The sequence below is a fragment of the Oreochromis aureus genome, linkage group 17 (genome assembly GCF_013358895.1).
Source record: "Oreochromis aureus strain Israel breed Guangdong linkage group 17, ZZ_aureus, whole genome shotgun sequence".
Taxonomy (NCBI): Eukaryota; Metazoa; Chordata; class Actinopteri; order Cichliformes; family Cichlidae; genus Oreochromis; species Oreochromis aureus.
The window spans coordinates 30,474,971-30,492,668 of NC_052958.1; the positions used below are offsets into that span (position 1 = coordinate 30,474,971).

Here is a 17,698-nt window from a genome sequence, read left to right on the forward strand (position 1 = left end):
CTCCCACTGGTGCTGAAAGGCTCTGCTTTCAGAATCAACTTTTCTCTCCACCATTGTGAGCAGCTAGCTTCGCAATAACAGAAGTTTGACTTGAGCAGGATTGTTCCCACTTAGCCTAGCGTTCAGCAAGGAGGCTGCAGCGCTGCATTATGGGATCTGTAGTTCGTATATATTATTAGCGCCTCATATCGCCGGGCCATGCATAACAATAATAGTACATCTATATAAAATGATCTCGCGGGCCAGATATAAATGTACGCCGGGCCGGATGTGGCCCGCGGGCCTTGACTTTGACACATGTGGTCTACAGCTTGTTACCACATCCTTCGAGACCTCTAACGTCACACCTCTGCAGATCTCACTGTGCTGGCTCCCCATTAAATTTTGAAGTCAATTCAAAGCTCTAGTTTTTACCTTTAGGCATCTTCATGGTGAAGCATATCCGTACACAGATTAACTTTTCTAGGCGTATGTCAGCACCAGGACTCTGGGGTCATCTGATCAGAGATTATTATCCATCCCTAAATCTAGAAGAAAAACTAAAGCTAACTCCGCCTTTGCAATCGTGACCCTTACTCTTGAAATCTCTCTCCTCGATTCTTTAATCCATGAGCTCATAAAGCAGCTCAAGACTCATCTTTTTAAACTATTTAAGCTTTTTTTCTTTTTATTATCAACATTCCAAAAGCACAATAACATTATATGCTCTCCCATTCAATACCAAGAAAAGAGTCTAACTATCTTAAACTTTTATTCAATGTACAAAAATTGTAATTTTCCACAAATGTTTGCTGGTGACACATTGTGTCTCTGGCGTACCTTGAACTCAGCATCAACACAGAACAGACAGGGGTCGTGTTCAATGAGCCGGGACTCTTTGGCTTTGTCCAGGAAACACACGAGCAGCAGCAGCTTCTTCAAAGTGAAGCGGGACAGCGCCTCCTCGTGGCCTAACCGAGAAAAGGTAAACAGGCGTTCATACAGTGACAATAAAGACAATTTCCAGTTTACAAAGGAAATCTTATTTTCTTTTCTTCTTTTGATCACAAGAATCCTTGTTTTAAAAAGTAGACTTTGCACTCCCAAATTGTTTGAGTTATTTAATTGCAAGTGGGATTAAAAGGAATTCCAAACATCTACAAAATCAGGAAAGTATTTCCTTCATCCTTTGCTCTGTCATCTGTCTTGGGCTCTTCAGCATCATGTTCCCAGATTAATTTCAGGAATAAAAAAAAAAAAAAATTAGAGATTTTGGGACATTAATCCAGTGAATCCAAAGTGATCTTTAAGCCTCATGAGAGGTAATCACATTCAGAAATTAATCAGTTACTCAATCAAAGTGAAGGGGAGAAAGAAAGAGTGAAACATCCTGTTTCCAACTACAGAAAACTGAGAATTCTGTGTTTCACCTGAGTGTCAATCAATTATGTTTGTGTTTGGAACATTTGAATAATCATGATCATCCAAATAATCATCACATCAACTGAAGCAACTACAGCTGCACATTTCAGACAGTTTTAGATCTGGCAGCATAACATTGAGCATCATGCACACTGACTAAGCATTGTGTCTATATTTATTATTTATTTATTTATATTTATTTGGTTGTGCTGCCCATTTCCTCATCTATTTTACTATTTTTTTTTTTGGTCTAATAACATAAAGCACATCTATTCCAGTGCAAAATGTCATTGCTGTTGTGTTGTTAGAAGGAAATTATAAGTTTGAGTCAGCTAAGGAATAACAAGAAGTCGGTTAATTAAGGTTGTACTCATGCCCAAGTTGTTAATTTTCTATAATAAAGTGTTTCTGTCTGGTGTTGATAAGGCAAACCGAGACTTGTGTTACAGCTCAAGTGGGAAATTCAAAAGCAAACCTGGGCTGATAAACATACAAACAATGCCCCATTTTTAATTACTTTGAATTCAATTAAACTGAAAGTCTCAGCTCTCCTGGTATTTCTATTAGCTCTGACGCTGACCCAACATCCTCTTAAATTACCATCTTTGTAAAGGTGGGGCACTCGGGGGTGTCTGAACTCTGCAGCAATGTCCGGGTTCCACAGCAGTCGCTGGAGGATGAACACAGCCAGGCCCAAGGTGTCGCTGTTGCTTTCCAGTGAGATCAGCTCTCCGTAGATCGTCTGAAGATGAGCAATATTCAGGGTAAAATAAATAAATAATAACATTGTTGGAAATGGCAAACGCTGAACACCAGAAGAAAACACACGTGTCAGAATACCTCAAGTCCGATCCGTAACCACAGGGGATTGTACGAGAGGAGCCAGTTGAGGACTTTTTTGCGTTCACCTGAAAGATGACACGAACAGGCCTTAGTGACAAGAATCTCAGAGCATTGAGCTTTCATTAAGCAGGACTCTTACCTATGTCCTTCCAAAGGTGGCGGTCCTTCCTGACAAGCAGCCGCCTGGCCTCCACCTCCAGTTCGAGCCTCTGAATGGCCTTGACCATGGCGTCAGATGTGAACAGCTGGCAGGCGGAGCGACGGAGGCGATTTAGTTTGCGTCTGGCTGTGTAAGTGCTGAAGGACATCTCCTCTTTGGTGGGAGCTTTGGGCACACTATACTTGCCGTCACCGCCCATAGCAAGGGACACAGCATTTACTACACGAGACACACAAGAGGAAGGTCCAGATTTAAGAGGTTAGAGATATTTAAGGTGTTACCATAATCTTCTCATGTTTGAGCCTGCTTCCCGTTACCTTTGGCGACTTCGGTGTTGACCTTAAAGTCATCTGGGGTCAGGACGTAGTTGATCCACCATGTGAAACCCCTCTCCTGCTTCTCTATCCACCTCTCGTCGTAAAACATGTTCTTGGCAGCAAACGGCATTGGGTGTCTGGGTAGAGCTGAAAGAAAACAGTACAAAACCCAAAACAAAAAAATACAAATTAAGAATAAAAGCAAATCACAAAGCTCATTTCACAGTGTTTATAATTTTTACAGTGTTCACATACCTGTTTGTGCAGGCTTAATAAAGCTCAGCTTCGACTGTGCCACAGCAATTACTTTTGCTGTCTTCATAGAGGGAGCACCAGGTGCCTTTCGAGATGGAGCACCTGTGAACAACAGAAGAAACTGTTATTGACGCCATTTTCCTCATCATCATCAGCTGCTCCCTTTATGGGTCGTCACAGGGTATCATCCTTCATTCACACACGTATGTTCTATCACACTTCCACTGACTTTCACTCTTCTTCCTTCCCCCAACTAATCGCAGCAGATGGCTCCCCCTCGCTGAGCCTGGTTCTGTCAGAACTTTCTTCCTGTTAGAGGGGAGTTTTTCCTTCCCACTGTCACCAAGTCTTTGCTCATAGTGAGCCGTCTGATTGTTAAAGATAGTTGAAGAGACTCCTGTCTGGCCATACCTTTCAGCCACCCTGAACTTCCTACATGTCTTCATACATGTCTTGCACCACCCTCACATACTTCACTGTGACTCCTGACTCCCTCAGAAATTACCACAGTTCCACTCTTGGCACACGATCACATCAAGTTTTTGGTTCTTTGCTGTGGTTAAACATATATTATGTTATATGTGTTATATGCTGCTCTTTTCCAGTTCCATATTTTAATTTTTGGGCTCACACAGATCAAAATAATCTGTGTTTGTCTTATGGTTGTGATGGAGTAGTCAATTTTCTTTAAGGAGGTTCCTAATTGAATGAAGTGACTCAAAGCATCTCTGACAGCCATAATAAGAAAAAGCTACATGACTGACTGGCAACCTTTCAGGGTGTAGCCTGGCATTCACCCTGTGACAGCAGGAATACGCTCCATCCCCTGCAACCCTGAACTGGATAAGTGATTAAGCAAACAGATGGATGATATCATCTCATGTCACTTTATAGGCTAAACACACTCTTTTCTATAAAATTCTAATCTTTGTAATTAAGCTGTTTTGTTTTTTTTCAAGAGTTTTTAGCTCACATGAATAACTTGTATGCAAGCCAACTTATTACTTGAAACTTTGGCCCTGATTTGTACAAATATCCATTTTTGTAACAGTGCAGAAAGCATTATAAGCATTATTTAACCCCAATTTATCAACATATTCCTGTATACCTTGTGAGACAGCTTTGGAGTTGGGTAGCTTAGCCTGGGCGGGAACTGCAGACTTCATAGTCTTTAGAGATGGCGCAGTCACTGAGCGTACTGAGCCTGCGGGGAAGCAGGGGACATTAACCATCAGCAGGTTATGCACCTCCAAACTGCAAATATTACAAACATGGCCTGAAAATAACACCCCATGCACCGAGTCTGACACCAAAGTTTAAAATAACGATATCTTTTCAGTTCTTATTTTATTTTATAGCCCTGTGACAGACTGAGAGAGACTCCAGCTTCCCATGATGGATGGCTAAATTTTATTTTTTCTGTCTGTCATTTAGCCCTTTGTTTCAGGCAATCAAACCTTTTTAAAATGAACTGAACTGTCACTGGTTTTGTAGACAGTTTGCAAAACTGATGTGACAGATAAATATCAGCCAGTGACATCCACTAATAATCAGTCAGCAAGGACAACATCAGCTGATACCAACATCAACCGATACTGGCATCAGCCATATATCAGTATCACCAGCAACCCTTTTATTGAAAATGAAATTAATAAATATGTGATACAAAAAGAAAACAAATGTGTTATGAGCATAAGTAGCTAAAACAATTCAAAAGGTGCCGATTTAAAGTTTGTGGAGATATCTTCTATATTTCTTTTAATCCTCTTCTCTCTGAACATAATAGAGCTGTTAGTATAAAGCACATCTAAAACGGAAGACACACAAGCTACAGCCTCCATGTCAACAAAGACATGAACAACCTTCTTAAAGGAGGCTTACCTGATGTTCTCTGCCTTTGTGATGCACCTCTCCTCTCCTGGACTGATCGGGAGGGCTCGGTTTTCCCAGGCACTACCTTGCTCCTTTTTACCTGCTCAGTTTTCCTGTCATCTTCAATCTTCCCATCAGTTTTCAGAAATTCCTCACTCTTCCTCTTCTTGGTCTTTGCTACTACGTGAACGGGAAACAAGTCTTCCTGAACATGAGGAGGTGTAAAAACTGCTAGGGGCTGCTCATACACTTTAGAGTTTGACAAGAGGTCACGATGATGAGGAGAAGATGAGCCCACAGGTGTTGGAGAGGCGACGGTAAAAGCAACAGGAGCAAGGATCGAATGAGGTGGGGACGTTACTGAGAAAGAAAAGCGAGAAGGAGCCACAGGTGGAGGGGAGGAGACAGGGAAGGTGATGGGTGCAGGTGAGGCAGCGAGCCTCGGGCTGGTGCTGGAGGAGATAAACTCTGGGACCTGAGGTTTGTCATCACACGGGCTGATTCCTTTGTCCGAGTCTATGACAGGAAGGCTAGGACTTCCTGGACCCAACTCACACGGACTGATGCCATCAGACAGCTCCAGCGTTTTCTGCAGGAGCCTTCGTCGTGACTTCTTTATTTTCCTTCCACTCGAACTATTTGCCTCCACCGGTGCCTTACCCTTTGTCACTGTGGCAGAGGTGAAAGAACCTTTTTTTGTCCTTTCAGGAAGTTTATCAACCTCTGAAACGCCCAGCTCTCTCACTTTCTCTGCCTTTTTGCTGACAAAGAAAATAAGCCTGGGCTCACTGGACTCTGACAGCTCGGGGCTACCAGATGACGCTTTGAGGACATCTGTGTCAGGTCGACAGCCATGTTTTTCACTGTTAGATTCGAGCGAATCTGAAAAGTCACAGCTCGAATTATTATCTGGAGGGCTGGTGTTAACATCGATCAGATCCGAGTCGATGAGAAACAGGGCCTCTTTCAAAGACGGGAGGGGGCTTCTAGGTAACTCACTGTCAGCAGCAGCAGCTGCAGACTTTGCAGTAGCAGGAAGTGGGTTTTCTGACTCAATCCAAGGCATGAGCTTCTTAAACCTCTCCGGTGTCCCAATTGGCGACAGTGTCCTGTTGAGGATTTTGGTAAGATCTTTGTTTTCAGGTTTTCCTGCAAGGACATCTGGGCTAGCGGACACGCTACCAGAGCCTACCACCTGTGCGGCCGGAACAAGCAAAACCAGCGGAGAGTTCCTACTAAGTTGTTGGACGTTCTCCTTTTCTGGCAAGACCAGAGATTTTTGCTCCTGGCTCAGATTTAAGGCTTTCTGCTTGTCTGATTTCAGGCAGCGATCCCCAGCGGGGCTGTGCTTGGTTAGGGACCTCTCTATGGCACCTTTACCCTCGTTAAGTGACGTGAGCGGGCTGCGTGGCTTGTCCCGTTTGTACTGTGGATTTCGAGACACTTGGAAGGTTTTATTGGGTGCCATCTTGAGAGGGGGGTGCTCGACCTTCCTTCTGAGTGTTGTCATTTTTTCACCCTCTCTCTTGCTTTTGATTGTGTCCCATAAGGTCTTCTGAAAACACACACACACACACACACACACACACACACACACACACACACACATTGTAAATGATGTGTAAAGTTGCAGCCTACAAAACAAATCATACAAACTAGGCCTCCAGTTAAGGCTATAACTGCCTCATAATAGTCAGACCAAAGAGTCATACCAGTTATTACTGAAAGCACACATCACAACTGCACTGAACTCACCAAATATCACCAAAAGCCTTACTTTTGTATCTTAATGCTGGTACAAAAAAGGCAAGGCATTTTCTCATTTGATGAGATCAAATGTGATATTCTTTACCTAAAATAGCTTAAAGTCATTCATTCACATACAGCCTAACTTAACCTCAAATGAGACAGGCCAGTGGATGCAATGTATGTTAAAAACACTGTTACAATAGGCAACATTAAAAAAAGAAAAAAAAGAAGCTGAAACCGGACACAACACAATGATGAACATCCTGACATAATTATATCTCAGTTTTCACTGAGTCTGTCATTATGTGCACATTACAATTTACAGATCAATGACCATATTTCATATCCAACAACTTGCCTTGATCTAAAAATGCTTTTGTGTTACTTTTCACGTGGTTTCACTTCTGTTTAGTGACTGACATGACCTCAGATGATTAACACTGCATTTTGGAATAAATAATGTCCTTCACTGCTGCTTTCATACTTGGCAGCTGCTCATCAAAACATACTGCAAAGTGAAGACGGGAAAAAAAACTTCAGCTATCTGAGAGTAACATTAGCTGTAAGAGCCTCCGTGTAAAGCTGTGGATGCTTACCTTTTTCCTTTTTGGTGCCTCTGCTCTCCCCAGCAGGACAGCCTGGTGTTTGAGGACACCATTGGCATTTAAGACGATGAGCTCTCTGATCCCACCTTCTTCGGTTGGCGTCCAGGTCACCACCAGAGTGAACGAGCCCCCAGGCTGGAAACAAGGACAGTTTCTTATAAACAGAAATCTTTAAGGGTGTATTTAATGATATGAAAATCCCGGTGGAGTTTGGAATCTGGTGTGTGAATGGGTACTCGTGTATTTTCTGTATAAGCTAAAACATACCTGGATTTTGAACGTGCTGCAGTCCACTGAAAAGCCTTTACTTGAGGGGATCTTATCAACAGAAACCTCCGCTGCAGCATACTCTGTAGGGTTCTCAATCCTCAGAACAGCCGACTTGGAGGTACCCAGCTTAACCGATCCAAAGGTTACGAAAGGAGCCTTTGAAAACTGGATCAAACTCAGGACGGGAACATCGTTCTCTTTGTCTGTGTAGTCCCTCCTTGTTGGACTGAAGTCCAAAAATCCTCTCTGTCCCGAATGTACGCCTTGAGCCATTTATAATTAATAAAGTCAATCTTGTAGCTTTAAAAATTAATTAGAAAAAAACAGCTTAGTTAACAGTAATTACATGTTAACTGTTTCCAAATGGCCGTTTGGGCCCAACACTGTCAGCTAGCAAACGTTCAGTCTCGCTTCCTTCGACAACACACTGACAGACAATCTAGTTTGAAATTCGGGCGTCTTGTTTATTGAACCAATGATAAACGAGGGATAACGACCCCATAACCAATGGGTAAAGTGAATACATTGGATCCGTATGAATACACGACGGTTGACCAATCAGCAAGCGAATACGCTTTTAAAATGCCGTAGGCTACGCCCACACCACGAGGCACAGAAAATGTGTCCACTCTACTATGTGAAGAAATAGAGCCATAAGCAAGCAGACCGCAAACATGTCTCTCACCGTTTTAAAAGTAACTTGCTGCTCGCTCAGCAAAATCCAATGAAAACTGTAATTTGAATTTCTAAATGACTTTTCTGTTGGTGCCGTTTTGGCCATAATTAATAGGATTTTAATGTTTCGCCACCATGCGAGTATACGGTTACTGTCAACGACCCAAGATCCCCATCCCACGGATAGCTCGCCGTGATCGTATAGTGGTTAGTACTCTGCGTTGTGGCCGCAGCAACCCCGGTTCGAATCCGGGTCACGGCAGAATTTTCCCTGCAAAAAATATTATTTAATTGAAATACAAAATAACTGTTTTTCTTTGCTACATATAAACAAGCGTAAAAACAAAAATACTGAAATTACCAAAGAGTGACTAGGCAGAAAACACCACCTCCTCTCCAACTGCATATTTCCTATCATTTAACAAGAACCATGAGTAATGTCACAGTGACGTGGATCTTCAAGCCAAACGAAAGCACAAGTGTGTTTTTCCAACAGAGTCAAAGGTTGCCAGACCAAAGGGGAAAGCACGTCACTAAAAATGGATGCATGACAAAAGCACCAAAACAACTACTACCCATAATAATAATAATAATAATAATATTAATGGTGATAAGAAGAAGGAGAAAAGGTTTGGGATGTGCAATTTATTATGAATATTGTTTAAGCATTAGACCTCAATTATATAGCAACAACAACATATAAAAATACATCACATATAGCTTTTAAAATGTTCAAATGTTTATTAATTAAAAACACGTGTGTTATGGCCCGTCTAGGCGCGGCCAGACCACAACACAAAGGGTGATCCATCCCCGTCCAACCCCAAGCAGCACGTCACACACTTAATACTTTGTGACAGTGATTTATTTACAATAAGTGCATTTAAACAAAGGAAGGGAGCAAATTATAACTTCAGGGTGAACCCAAGGCCAAAACAACAAACAAAAGGTAGCCTAACTCAGGAATAAGTACAACTTACCTAGTCAAAAGAACCAAACCAAATTACAAGTACTTTCCTCCCTACCTAGCAAAAACAGGAGAAAACTAATCAAACAAAAAGGCGGTCCACCCCTACATGCTCTAACATCAAATCAACATAGTGACATAGTGAACGGTCTGCCGGCTGGGTTGGGCGGAGGATGAATCAATGGCAGTCCCTGGCGGTCTCTTCTTATCCGGTCCTCAGCCAATCGGTGCGAGCCATCCACCCTGGATGCACCAACCACGGAGGAGCGCCTGCACACTCAAATTTGCATATGATTACGATCCCAGTCGTAACACGTGTCTTTAAATTCTTTCATTAAAAGGCACTATATTATTTCATACAGCCATGCAGGCTGCGCAGCTCCAGTTTCTGAAATAAGACCGTACTGGTTCGTCTGATATTTCCATCAAACTTCTCTCTTTTGGACAAGAAACATGAACATCACAATTTAATTCTTCAAAATACATTACATTTACAATCACCACGTGGGAAAGAAAAAATATATAGGTACACAAAGTGGACGATAAAGTTTCATTTTGGTGCGATCCATCAAATTATAGGCAGAAGAAACAAACCACGGCACCGCGTGACATTTTGTGCTGTTCAGCAAACTCAGTACAGTCCAAAGGCACAACCAGGTTTCTCCCAACTCTGTTTTTTCTCTCCTTTATTTTCCGTAGAACTTCTTGTTCAGGAGGAAGATGAGTAAATTGACATTCACTTTGGCTTTGTCGAACATCTTCATGACCGCCACGCCTTCATACTGCAGCTGAAGGAGATCCTGCCAACATCAAACAGACTTGTTAATGCGCTGGTGCTGCAAATACGCTACAAATTATATCACAATAAAATACATCACTAAGTTCTTTCTTAAGTCAGGCTCGTACTGTGCTGGCTTATTTCCATGACTATTCCTGCCAGTAGTCCATAGAGAAGAAAAGGAAATTCAACCATTTGTCACCAGGATTAAGTGTTGACGAGTGAGTTTTCTAAAGGGAAATGTTTACCTGGAAATGAAGCTGGACTTTTTCCATCTCGACCCCCATAAACTTGGCTTTCACCTCAAAGTCTCCAACTTCCTCAGTGGGTGAAATGTCGAACATGACATTTTTGAACCTGAGAGATAAGAAAACCAAAAGTAAACACAGGATGTGTGAGAGGACACGAGTCTGTTTGAAATTATAGCTGAATTGTTGGAGAAGCTCTAAACAGATGTTTGAACTCCATATCATTAGTTGTTTAGTCTAAATGTTTTAGTCAAAACTTATTGCCACTTTATACACAGCTGCTCTTCATATCTGGTGCAGTCTGGCTAAAAGTTATAGTAATGGCTGTAAGAAAAGGTGCACAAAGACACATCATCTTACTGAGAAATACTACAGTCTGTGGTCCGTGATGCAGGTTGCGTCCTGTTTTAAACTCCTTATTTACTCATGACTGCGCGCACATCAACACAAACAAAATCACCCTACATTTGAGGAAGACACCACGTCGGATATAACAATGAGAGACGGCCCACAGAGAAGAGATCCAACATTTGCTTACATCGTGCTCTTAACCTCAATGTAAAAAAGATCAAAAACTGATAGCTGATTACATGAAGTCCAACAAAATGTAGACACAACCTCGTTCTCATCAATGACACCAAGGTTGAGCGTTGAGCAGATAACAAGCGTTCCATGCTGTTATCGCTGAGGACCTGACACCAGCTCTCTGATAAAGAAGACCGAATGAGGCTGAAAAGGGGAAATATGTTGGCAACTTCCACCCCTGCAGCAGTGTGGTACAGTACCTGCACTGTCGCTGACCAAAGGGCCCTGCAGGTGGTAGTAAAAGCACGTGAGTACACTGTTGGTACCCAGCTGTCTGCCATCACAAACATCTATTTAAAATATAGCATCTGGATAACATCACCCATGACCCCACTCACAATAGTCTGTTTGATCGTCTCACGGGGGGAAACAGTACGGGTGTCTCAGGGCTTGCACTTTAACATTTGTTTTTCCTTTCCCGAACTGTAAATCTGTTAAACTATTGCCTCTCTGGCTCTTAAGCACTTTATCAAATGCACTCATAGAGCCATCTCTGCACTGTTGTTACAGCTCTGCTTGTATAATGACAAATAACATGAAATCAAGCACCAAAAAGCGTCTGGTGTTGGGAAAGCGAAACTTTTGTATATCAAGCCAAGTTTACTGTAAGGTACGTGAACAGACAAATAACCAAGATGTGACTGAACAAATGATAAATGTAAAATGTTTAAATAAAAACACTAAAAAAGTGTTTCACAGCTTCTTCGATGTAAAATGACATGTAATGATATGTAAGAAGGATGTTGGTACCAAGCCTTTTTCGACAGAACAGGTGAAGAACTGAACTCACTGGTTTGTCTGCAGTCCCTCTACCTCCAGGATGACTCCCTTCTCATGCAGTTTGGCTGCAGTGTACTTCAGAGACTGGGGCTTCCACTTCTTACTGCCCTTATCATCCCCTTTCCCATCCAGTTTTATAGATCTGCGTGAATTCCTGGACCACACAAACATACCAAGGGACGTGTTACCATTGAATCACAAGTTAAAATCATCCATCAAGTCTTTACCCTAATGAGGTTTGTTATAAATTAGGATACAACTCACTTCCTGTTTAGGTTATCCAGGCAAGTCTTGATGTAGGCATCATAGTAGTTCATCTGGTCCTGGTAGAAGGCTGTTTTTGAGTTGAGGGCAGTCAGAGTCTGCTGGAGCTTCACGAGCTCGGCCTTCCTCCTCTGTCTGTAGCGCCTTTGGTATCGGATGTCCTGTCAAATACACATTTTAGCTTCACAAATACAGAACGCGGGTCTGCAACTTTAGCTGGGAAAAAGAGCTGCTTATGAACCTTTGATATTTCGTTGATGAGGTCCTGGTATTTGTTACTTGCAGTAGCAAGGCCAGCCTGCTCCAGGTTACGAAGGTTCCTGATAATCTTCCTCTTCTTCTGCTCGAGCGGTAACTGGATGTCCTCCAAAAGTGCTGGGCTGCTCTTCAGACCCTCTGGTGTCTGAGCATCCTGGACTGCCCTGCGCTCAACAATCCTAGTATGCTCTGACTCCTTAAGGAATAAGTCATATATGAAGTAACAGAATTAATTACACTGAGAGGCAAAGAAAAAATTAATCAAATGCATATGCTCCTTTGATGAATGAAAGTAGCTGGCAGGTATATGTAGAGGAAAAACAAGCTGAGAAATGTAGATCACCTGTGCTGCAGTGGCTGGAGTCTCAAGAATTTCAGGTAAAGTCTCTCCAGGTTGGATCCAAATCACATCCACAATCAGCTTTTTTGTCCTGATGCGCACACGCACACACACAAAGATCAAATGTGACACATTAGCTTCTTTTGTTTTATTTCACGTCACCAAAGCCACAAATTTGAGCTTATGTGTTGGGTTACAAATTAGTGTAACATCCGTTACCACCAAGTACAGAACTAATAAATATCCCTAGAGCACACACCCACATTTTGCTCACACCTACTGCGCTAGCTAACATGCTAACACTTTAAAAATGTATCATCAAGTTGGGGGGCTTTTCACACCCTATGTGTTGATACACCACTCTGCATTTAATCATTAGTTATTATTAAACCTTGGCTCCCTTCCACAGCATGACTTTTGTGTCTTCTCCAGCGGCAGATGGCGGCCCCTCCCTGATCTTAAAAGGGAGTTTTTCCTTCCCACTGTCACCAAGTACTTGGTTATTTATGGCCGTCTGATTATTGGAGTTTTCTCTCTGACACTGCAGGCACATTGAAGTGGCTGTAGTTGAAATCTGGTGCTAAATGAATAAAACTGAACTGAACTGATGCCAAGCGCAGAGAAAGATTTGAGAGTTATGTAAGATGAATGCTCAATACAGGACAGAATGTTAATCGCCTTCAAAACAATTAAAATTAAAATTAAAAAATTATATACTGTATATTATCCCAAGGAGCTTGAGTCTTATAACTGACTTTCACAGCATTGTTAGCAGGGTATGTTCAACTTTTTTTAAAAAACAAACAAATTCAGACACATTTGCAATGTTTATTTTAAATGTCTGGACTATCATTTGTTGCACAAGCTGTGAACTGTGTCCGAGAATAAGGACAAAACCAGCAATGCATTCAAGGCAAGATAAGCCAGACCACGAAACGCCTTCGTTTGGAACAGGAAATGATAGAAGAGCAGGAAAGACAGCAAAGATATGCAACTGAAAGATAGCCACAAAGAAACGCACAATGTGTCAAGAAGGGTTAAGTGCAGTGCATCATATAGCAACACCAAACTCTATGTTGAAGATTTCTGAATGAGTGTAATTCAGCGTCAAAGTTTTGCTTTAAATACCCATTACAGGGCTAAACACCTAAAGCCTAAGGATTAAAGTCTGTTACAGGACACACAGTTTCTGTCTCAGCATCCTCCAGTGACAACCTTACTTTGTACTGAGGGTCTTTAAGTCTCTGTCATCTCCTTCCAGCAGCTCAAACTTGCTGGTTAGAGTGAGGGAGATCTCAGTCTTCGCCAGCTGACTCAGAACACTCTCGCTGTTTGGATCATTTGGGTCAACAGCTCTTATTGCTACTGTGGAGGTCACGTGTTTCCGGTTACTGTGGAGGTGTGGAGGTCACGTGTTTCCGGTTAGTGTGGAGGTCACGTGTATCCGGTTACTGTGGAGCTCCACAGTGGCTGCAGCCAGGTGCTCTTGGGGGGATATTTTGGCTTCATTTTTGCACAATGGGAGGAGGCGGTGTCGCGTCGTCCATCTTTTCTACAGTCAATGGTTTGTTTGGGGTTTTTTTGGTTTTTTAAGAACTTTATTTACAGATAGTATAACATACAAGGCACAATCATTAATCTCAATATGTAACATCCTTGGTTGAGCAATATAGCAAGAAAAAAACAAAAAAAACAAAAACAAACAATAAACAAAGCTACAAAAAGAGAGAACAATCAATGAAGGATTTGAACCAAAGGCAAAAAATACCATGAGCAAAAAAGGGCAGTCATGATTATAACATAGGGAGGTTTCTTTTTTTTCTTAACATAGATCAAATTCGTTAAATAAAACAACAAGCTTATGAGCTTTCTTATTATTCACAAGTTTCAGCGATTTAGCCCAGAGTTTAAAGTCATTCAGCCATCTGTTTATACATGGTTTAGCTTTAAAATATCTACATTTATGAATAAAAAATTTTCCCATTAACAAAAACGTCCTAATCAACAAGTCAAAATCTGCATTCTCAGCAAGTATTCCAAATTTTATTACTGTCACCGTTAAATGTGGTAACTGAATTCTCCTGGACTGTAGCCAGCTCCACATGTCAGTCCAGAAGGAGTGCACTGACTCACAGTAGAAAAACAAGTGATCCAGACTTTCAATATCATTTTCACAAAATGTGCAGGCGTTCACATCTAAGTTAAATTTCCGTCTTAAGAATTCATTGGTTGGATAAACCTCATTAATGATTTTAAAGTGAACCTCTTTTACTTTAGGGGAAAGAGGAAGTGAAATATACTTTTTTCTTATCGCCTTAACCTCTATGGTCTCAAATTCTTTAAGGATATAATTTCTTTTAACGGATTAGGGCAAATTTCATTTATCAAAATATTCCTGATCACCTTGTTTGTAAACCTGCTGTCATCAAATTCAACTCCAGCTATGCAGAGCTGCCTCAGTCCAGGAGAGAAATTTTAGAGTGCACAATATCTTCTTTTATCATTGATCTCAAAGGGACTGGGATGGCTTTTATTAAGGATTTATATCTCTTAGCAGTACATCTTACATCAAATTTCTCACAAAACGTCTCATGTTTTAATAAAACCCCATTCTCATCCATAAAATGAGCTACAGCCCAAATCCTTTAGATCTCCATTCATCCATGTACACAGATTTCCTACACAAAGCGGATATACCTGTTGTTCCATATAGGGGTATTGTGAGGAGTAAAGTTATGTTTATAGATTAATTTCCAGTACAGAAGGGCCTGCTGATGGAAAGCTGAGAGTTTAACAGGTAACGAACTGCAATCAAAGTCCTGGCGTAACAAAAAGTCTATTCCACCCATTTTGCCAAAAATCAAATTGGGAATAATGTTCCAAAAGGAATTTTTGTTCCTAATGAAAGATCTTAACCATTTCAATTTTAGTACACCATTCATAACATCAAAGTCAATGGCATTAGCCCCACCCTCTTCATAATTCTTAATCATATCATTTTTCTTTATATAATGACATTTGTTCCTCCATATGAATAAGATTATTTATAGATTTAATCAGTTTTGGAGATATGGGCAGAGAAAAGGCTGGATAGATTAGTCTGGATAGACTGTCCATTTTGGTTAGCAAGATTCTCCCAAACAGAGTTATGTCCCTTTGCAGCCACCTGTTCAAAATTGACTTACACTTTTCTATATTGGTACAGATATTCTTATTTTCTGTTGATGTCTTATCCTTACAAATTACAATGCCCAGATACTTCACCTCTTTTTGATCTGTATATTATTTATCGCTTGAAGGGACACTCATGCAGAGCTAGAATTTCACATTTATTAATATTCAGCTGTAGGCCAGAAGCTTTGGAGAAGTGGTTGATCACCTGTAAGGCTAAAGGAATCTGGTCCTCATTTTTTAAAAACAGGGTGGTATCATCTGCCAGCTGACTGATTATTATCCGTTCATCCATCACAGTTAACCCCTCAATGTGACTGTTTTTAATCAGAATACACAACAGCTCAGCAACCATGATGAACAGAAGTGGTGAGCTGCTACATCCCTGCCTTATCCCTCTATTAACCTCAAACCTTGAGCATGTACCATGTTCTAGCAAAACAGAGCTATTAATGTCATTATAAAGCATCTCTATGACATCAATAAATTCCTCTCCAAAACCAAAAGACTGCAGAGTTTTTAATATGAACGTATGTTCAACTGAGTCAAATGCTTTGTAAAAATCCAAGAACAGGATGTATCCTCTCTCTTGGAGTATTTCACTGTACTCAAGGAGGTCCAAAACCAGCCTAATATTGTTATGAATTAGTCTTCTTTTCAAAAAACCTGATTGTGTTTCACTGATAATGTTTGAGATGCCTTTCTTTAGCCTCTCAGCTACAGCTCCAGACAGGATCTTATAATCAGTGTTTAATAAGGTGATGGGTCTTAAATTGTCTAAAATTCTTTTATCCTTACCAGATTTAGGGATCAGGGTTATCAACCCTTGTTTCATGCTTGGCATCAGTTCTTTTTTCTCTATCGATTCCTTTAATGCAGGGGTGTCAAACTCAATTGCACAGGGGGCCAAAACTCAAGGCACACTTTAGGTCGCGGGCCAAACAAGATAAACATTTATTTAACACACTACAACAATGTTTTTTAAACATAAATATGAATTAAAACAGACAGGAATATTATTCCAGATTAAATAAACTTAAAAAAAATAAACTTTAACTTTAAATATTTTGCTCCTCATAAAAATATATCCTGTCAAAATTATGTAAGTTAGAAATATGAACATGCTGCCAAAACCCCAGAAAAAATAAATGAAAGCATACACAAGGTTGGAGCCGCATATAGACGGAGCATTGCTTCTGGAATGGAACTAATAAACTGTGCGGGCCATTCAGTGTCGTACTTTCCCTTGAGTGTATCATTACACTGCAGCTCCATCTGAATCTGCACAGGTGCAGTTCAGCAAAGTCCGCTGACTTGGTTCAACATTACTTGGCAACAGGGAAAGTGAGGCAGGTTGCACTGGTGCATTTGTGACAGCTTCACTTGAAATGCCTTCACCGCATCATACATGCCATGTCCATGAACTGACAGATTTCCTTGCTGAGCTCAAAAACTCTATTGAGAATTTTTATCCCAACTCAGCCAACGGACCTCTGTATGATGAGGAATGTCGGCAAACTCTGAATCTATTTCCCACATAAAAGACTGAAATTGACGGTGATTTAAACTTTTAGCTCAGATAAAATTTACGGTTTGCGTTACGGTGATCATTACATGCTCCATTTTTAGGACTTTACCACACAGCGTTTCCTGGTGTATGATGCCGTGATATGCTGATAACTCACCGGTACAGTTCTCCTACGCATCTTTACTCGCATCCTGCTGACTAGTCCACTTTTTTGACCGCACAACACCGGCGCTCCATCTGTTCTAAGTCCAACAAGTTTGTCCCAGGGCAGTTTCATGTCGGTTACACTTTGACATACATTTTAAAAATGTCTTTTCCTGTCGTTGTCCCGTGCATCGATTTAATGTTCAGTATTTCCTCTCCACGGATGAAGATGGTCAGCTGTGCAATGTCCATCATGTCTATACTTTCATCCACAGTGAGAGTGTGGAATAAAGTCTTTGCTTCTTTCACACAACTGTGTTCTTAAATCAGTGGCCATCTCACAAACCCGATCAGCAATCGTATTTCTCCTCAGGCTCACATTTGCCAAAATCTGCGTTTTGTCTGGACACAAGACGTCGCACACCTTCATCATGCAGCTCTTCAGAGTACCGGGCTGATTTGGCTCCTCTGCTGCAATAAAACTTGCT

At 41.2% G+C, this 17,698-nt stretch overlaps 2 protein-coding genes and 1 non-coding gene across 4 annotated transcripts in view; 1 reads left to right on the forward strand and 2 right to left on the reverse strand.

The window, feature by feature from the left end:
• LOC116334348 (abnormal spindle-like microcephaly-associated protein homolog) overlaps window positions 1-7,898 on the reverse strand; it is a 29,640-nt gene extending 21,742 nt beyond the window's left edge. The window contains exons 1-10 of one of the 2 annotated variants that reach the window (XM_039601350.1): window positions 7,470-7,898; window positions 7,194-7,337; window positions 4,858-6,400; window positions 4,085-4,180; window positions 2,977-3,078; window positions 2,722-2,868; window positions 2,384-2,623; window positions 2,242-2,309; window positions 2,002-2,143; window positions 820-950 (exon numbers count right to left, since the gene is read on the reverse strand). In XM_039601350.1, coding sequence (XP_039457284.1) covers window positions 820-950; window positions 2,002-2,143; window positions 2,242-2,309; window positions 2,384-2,623; window positions 2,722-2,868; window positions 2,977-3,078; window positions 4,085-4,180; window positions 4,858-6,400; window positions 7,194-7,337; window positions 7,470-7,745 — 2,889 coding nt within the window. In that variant the 5' untranslated portion in view covers window positions 7,746-7,898. Of the gene's footprint in view, window positions 1-819; window positions 951-2,001; window positions 2,144-2,241; window positions 2,310-2,383; window positions 2,624-2,721; window positions 2,869-2,976; window positions 3,079-4,084; window positions 4,181-4,857; window positions 6,404-7,193; window positions 7,338-7,469 lie in introns of both variants that reach the window. The other variant, XM_039601349.1, reaches the window with a different exon arrangement.
• Window positions 7,899-8,337: 439 nt separating this feature from the next.
• Window positions 8,338-8,409, forward strand: trnah-gug. Its single transcript has one exon. It is a non-coding gene; the product is annotated as a tRNA-His (tRNA).
• Window positions 8,410-8,994: 585 nt separating this feature from the next.
• LOC120433845 (ras GTPase-activating-like protein IQGAP2) lies at window positions 8,995-17,465 on the reverse strand. Its single transcript, XM_039600796.1, has 8 exons — window positions 17,365-17,465; window positions 13,588-13,770; window positions 12,371-12,458; window positions 12,011-12,223; window positions 11,770-11,930; window positions 11,516-11,659; window positions 10,141-10,249; window positions 8,995-9,914 (listed from the first exon to the last, which is right to left on the reverse strand). Exons 1-8 carry the CDS (start codon window positions 17,463-17,465, stop codon window positions 9,801-9,803), a joined length of 1,113 nt encoding a protein of 370 aa, XP_039456730.1. The 3' UTR covers window positions 8,995-9,800.
• Window positions 17,466-17,698: the final 233 nt, after the last annotated feature.